Source organism: Cupressus sempervirens, chromosome 7 (assembly GCF_028749045.1).
Source record: "Cupressus sempervirens isolate cs-2001-9-10 chromosome 7, ASM2874904v1, whole genome shotgun sequence".
Taxonomy (NCBI): domain Eukaryota; kingdom Viridiplantae; phylum Streptophyta; class Pinopsida; order Cupressales; family Cupressaceae; genus Cupressus; species Cupressus sempervirens.
The window spans coordinates 510660717-510666440 of NC_143124.1; the positions used below are offsets into that span (position 1 = coordinate 510660717).

At 30.4% G+C, this 5724-nt stretch overlaps 1 protein-coding gene across 1 annotated transcript; it reads left to right on the plus strand.

Moving 5' to 3' along the window:
- Positions 1 to 478: 478 nt before the first annotated feature.
- On the plus strand, positions 479 to 2282 carry LOC149547767 (protein HEADING DATE 3A-like). Its single transcript, XM_089794800.1, has 4 exons — positions 479 to 755; positions 884 to 945; positions 1334 to 1374; positions 1884 to 2282. The coding sequence occupies exons 1-4, from the start codon at positions 546 to 548 to the stop codon at positions 2099 to 2101; spliced, it is 531 nt and encodes a 176-aa protein (XP_089650926.1). The 5' UTR covers positions 479 to 545; the 3' UTR covers positions 2102 to 2282.
- The last annotated feature ends 3442 nt before the right edge of the window (positions 2283 to 5724 follow it).

Sequence of the window (5724 nt, forward strand, 5' to 3'; positions counted from 1 at the left end):
CTATAGTAATTATGAAGGTTAATTTTCATGTTTCTCGTCAATAGATTGAAATTACTATATGAACACAACATCTATAAACCAACAAAGAGCACAACTCTCCGTTATCCTTTGTAAAATACACTAAAAGACTTAAGTATCCCACCACTTAGATTCTTATTCCAATTTTTTTTAAAGAAGGATATATCAATCCTCCGGATGTATGAAGTTATGGTAAGTATTTACTTTGTGGAATTTGTGGGAAGAAAGTACAGTAGAAAGAGCAGCCCCGACAAAACGTATGGTCGGACCGTTGAACATACTTGGTACCCATTTGACCGTAGGTAACAACAATTACAATTACTTTGATAGGCGGCCAGGAAGGGCAAATACTAGAAAGTTCGGGAATACCACGTCATATACTCTTTTATTCCGCTTTACGCTTTTTGGAATAGATACTATAGCTTTCATTCTATATATCCTCCCACTGCTTTCTGCTCCTACTTATCCTGAACCTGTGGGGCACAGCATACCTATTTCTCAGCAGAGATTTGCGGAGCAGAGAAAAGATGTCTCGCTCTGCACTTGACGCCGTCATGACGGCAAGAGTCATTGGAGACGTGGTGGATATGTTCGAACCAGCAGACATGAACTTCGCCGTCAAATACACTTCCAAGCAAGTTAAGAATGGTTGCGAGTTCAAACCCTCCGCCGTCGCTCTTAGGCCCAGAGTCGACATTGGAAGAGATAGCCAGGACCTGAGAACCTTCTACACTCTTGTAACTAGCTCAACCGTTTCCTTCCTCTTCTTTCTTTCTTATTGTTTTTTCTTTTCTTTCTTTTCTCGTTATAAGTAGCTGCTTCAACAAGCCTTCTTACCATTCTTCTTTTTTACCTGTGAATTAAGATCATGACTGATCCAGATGCTCCTAATCCAAGCGACCCAACTCTTCGTGAGTTTCTTCATTGGTAAGGATATCTTATTCAGTTTTGGTTTCAAGTGTAGATTCTAACTTTCAATTTATTTCAAGAAAATTCTAGTTTAAACAATATAATTTAAGTTCCAAGAAAACTTTAATTTAACCAATATCATTTAAGTTTTGCTTAGTCGGAATGTTTTTTGTTGGTTTAAACTGCACACTCTAATCTTTGACTTTTGTTGGGTCACTTCATGTTTTTGAAGGTTTTAAGAAAAATTAAATTTAGGAAAAATACTCTTTACTTGAAGTGCTACTTAAAATAAAATACTAGTGTGTGATTTCAAATAAATAACAAATATAATTTTAACATTAGAACAATTTTAACATTTACATGGAAAGCACTAATTTAAGTACCATTTTTTATGTTTTAATTACAGGATGGTAGTGGACATTCCTGCTACAACCTCCGCTTCTATGGGTATAAACATCACCTTTTATTGTTTTCTAAGACAAAGCAAAGGATTTTTCCTGATCTTGATTGTGGCTTTGTAAACATTTAGAGACTTATGAAAGGAGATTTCTACAATCCATAAAATATGCAGTTTTATTCTTTGGGATAAGATTGTGTGTGAATTTTTAATATCAATATTTTGGTTCATATACTATGATCTATCTTCAGAATGATAAAGTGTAACTAGAATGCATCATAGTACATGATCCGTCATCGGAATGAGTAGAGAATGCACACTCTCTCATTCTGAAGATGGATCATGATCCGTCATCGGAATGAGTAGAGAATGCACACTCTCTCATTCTGAAGATGGATCATAAAATATGATGTTAAAAATTCACACAATCATATCTTAACATATCTTAAAAATAGAAACATTAGATTTTTTCTAGGTTTTTTCAAGTTTAGTTGTGAAGAGAATGCAAAGGAGTTTCCCTTATGCTAACTGTGGGTTTGTTGTGGATATATATATATAGGGATAGAACTGATGAGTTATGAGCCGCCCCGGCCGACGATAGGAATACACCGATATGTGTTCGTACTGTTCAAGCAGGTCGGGAGGCAGACCGTAACTCCACCAAGCTCCCGCAGTAACTTTAATACCCGAGCTTTCGCTCAGCGTAACTCCCTCGGACATCCTCTGGCCATTGTTTACTTCAATGCTCAGAAGGAAACTGCAGGAAGAAGACGCTAATCTACTTGCCTTGGATTTAAATGTTCTATGCTTTACTTATAGTGTGTGTTCTACGCGCTCTCATGTTTTTTTCATGCCAAGTCCGAGACACTCAATGAGCTCTTTTTTGGCGGAAAATTTGAAGAGACTATAATGTAGTTTGAATATTTTTAGATTAGATTATATGAGTGTTTGTCAATCACCGCAAGCTATTATAATTTCCTTTGCTATTGGTGGGTTTTAATGAATTCTTTGCCATATTTCTAGTATATTTTTTTAAAGCTGTAATTAATTAATTTACAAGGGTTTTAAGGAATGAATTAAGTTTGGGAAAAAAAAAGTCAACTTTGACTATTTTACACTTTTGGAATTAAGCTTAGTGTGTGATGTTTAATTGTTAGATTAGACTTTACTTTTGAATAATTTTCAATAGTTTCTTTTATTGGTCATTGTTTAAGTAAATAGTAGCTTTGTTTATAAATATTTTGTTTAAATTATAATATAATTCATTATTATATTGACATGTGTGTTTATATCTAAATGATGATCTATAATCCCACTCCATCTTGATTTCTTTGCTCTCAATTGAGAGATTTCAATGTACTCTCTACCACACCTTTAGTTTCCTAAAGTAAAGATCTCTATTTGCAATAAATTTATTAATTATTGGAACTATATTAGATTATACTTTACTTTTTACTAATTTTGATTGGTTCTTCTTATCAATGACACTCCAATCAAATAGTAGTTTTTTTGTGTTTTTATCTATATGTTTTCTTATCATGTTACACCTCACCTAGTATGATGACAAAGATGTTTGTATTTATATAATTTAGTCATTTTCATTCTCCAAAATTGAATAAAGTATTTTCTTTTTTAATTGTATTTAACAAGTCACAATAGTTTTGAAAATGGTATTCTTATGGGTTACATCATGCTAATAAAATTAAAAGTTTCTTCTTTGAAAGAGATATTTATAACCTATTTGAGAATGGATTTGACAATCAAAAGATCAAACATGTCTTTCATTGAAACTTAAATAGTTCTATGTTGAGGTCTCATTTTACCACTTATCAAATTACCATTTGACATCTAATTTAAATAGAGCCATTCAATATACAATTATCCCCAAACTCATTCAACAACCTCAACATACCATCTCAACTATTGAGAAGGTATTCAGTTGTTCAAAATCTTCACATATACAAAAACGAAAACTAATAAGAAATCTTAAATATGCTTTCTATTCTCTCTTAGCATTGAAGCATAGTTCATTTTAAAAACTAAATCCTTTTTTTTTTTCAATTTTATTTACAAATTTTAAAAAAATCTTAAAAGATACATCGTGTTTATTAGTGAATACAAAAATGCATAATTCATTTTTAAAAACTAAATACTTTTTTGTCAATTCTATTTACAAATTTTTAAACAACTCTTAAAAGATACATCATGCTTATTAGTGAATACAAAAATAAAAAGATTAGTTAAAAATAAATAATTTTATGTTCAAGTCTTATTTTACAGAGAATTGTAATTGTTTAACAACTTTAACATACCTTGATAACTATTGAGAATGAATTAAGAAATATTTCGATAAATTTTTTAAAACTACACCTAATTTATAAATACTTGTTATTTTACAACTTCAACATATTATTCAATGTTATTAGATTTCTTCAATTCAAATAATATATAATCTTATTTATTTTTATGAAAAACATACTTATAATTCATCAAAAATAAATAAAAATTCAAGAAAATGTAAGATTTAACACTAACATCACTCTACTTATTTATGTGAACTCTAAATTAATGCTCAACTTTTAAAAAGGGAAAAATATTAAATTAAATATTCAAACGTCATATCTAGGTTTTACAAGTTTTCCAAGAACCAAGGAAACAAAATTTTCATGAAGACTACCTGGCACTTTACCCTTTTGTTGTACCAGACGTTCCAATAAACATCAACGAGGATAAAGTTGTACGATTCTTCAGATAAAACGCCACTTGTCCTAATTTCATTTACAAAGCACCCATTTACTTATCCATATAACAATAATGTATCCATACTTTTTCAGAATAAATTCCGCGGGAGTGAATATGGACTGAAATCCTGATGTAATCATAATTTGACCTTTCCAAAAAGAATGGTGAAATCAGAAAAACTAAGTACAGTGAAAAAGGAGGGCTTTTTAAATAATGACTACGGGCTAGCTATCAGTTGCAAATTGTGTTGGCGGTTAAAAACCAGTTTCTATTTTGTTTAGACACTTCTTATTTAATTAAAATAACTATTATTTGATTAATATATTTTCTATCTTATATATTCAATGCAAGGTCTTAGAAATAAGTCTATTTTCTACCAAATATATTTAATTATATTTTATTTGTTTTATATATGACTTAATTTATTAAATATTATATTTCCACCCACTTTTAGATAAAGGGGTCTATATTCTATTCATCAACTTCAAAGAATAAAGTGTGTTCTAAGCACATTTGTCCCCAACATTCCTCACAACCCCCACTTACTATTTTTGGTAACTGCATTTCAACAATTCACATGGGAACAACTTCTGTTATGCTCTATATTCTTTCTTTAATCCTAAACTAGTTCTCTCATTCATCATTTATCATTTATATTTACATTACATCTCCACCATCTATTTCCTCTCCATAAGTTCTATAAATTGAAGCACTGTTATATCCATTTCAACCAATTCAATGTATGGTCCAAGCATTTGAAACTTATATTATATTATATTATTCAATGATGGTACTAATTTTAGCCACTTCCAAATAACCGCACAACTTTCTTAACCTTGCCTATGTAAGTATCATATGGAACAAGTAATAGTTGATTTTAGGAGGCAAATATGTAACTTGAAAAATTAACTTTATTCATATAAATGAAGTGGGTTGAAGTTTACCAACAAAAACAACATTTAAAGTAGGAATTAAAAGAAAGATAAATAAGAGAAAAGGGAAATATGAATTGTTGGAATAATGTACATATATGTGCTTTAGAGATCGCTATATCACATATGACATGCATTCTAATTGATGCCAATATACATCTTTGTTTAAGATAGTGTCACAAAGATATTGCAGGAATGTTAAAACAATAAATTTGAATTGTATGACTGTTGTATTAAAGATCAGATGTTGCAAATATACAGATGTTTGAGGGATGTATTTAATTGTCTTATGTCAAGCTAAGAAGGACGACCATAAGATTTGAGTGAGTTATGAGTGATTGATTCAAGACTTGTATTTTAGATGTTCAAGAGGACACAAAGTGATAGAAAATGCTTACATGTGGTTATGTAATGCAATATATTTGGTTGCAAAGTTTATGGTGTGTTCAGAACTTCTATTTGTTTCCTTGACAAGATTAGTTTGTGATTTTGAGGATTACATGTTATGTTTCTTGATTGACAAAGGTCTTCATTGGTGTTCATTATGAATAATTTAGCGATAATACTGAATTAGACAAGACGAAGATGTTATTGATGTTAATGACATATTTCACAGTGCTTCTGGATGTTTTAGGATCATGTTTTATTTGTATTTCCATATAATATTGATTTGTATGATCACATTTAAGGATTCTCTAGAAGTGTGTTTCTTTTCTTCATATTCTC

Excerpts from the sequence above, each read along its gene's own strand:
- LOC149547767 (XM_089794800.1), top strand. The coding sequence starts at position 546 with ATGTCTCGCTCTGCACTTGACGCCGTCATGACGGCAAGAGTCATTGGA. Across the intron at positions 756-883 it reads TGAGAACCTTCTACACTCTT|ATCATGACTGATCCAGATGC; the intron begins GTAACTAGCTCA and ends CTGTGAATTAAG. Across the intron at positions 1,375-1,883 it reads TACAACCTCCGCTTCTATGG|GGATAGAACTGATGAGTTAT; the intron begins GTATAAACATCA and ends ATATATATATAG.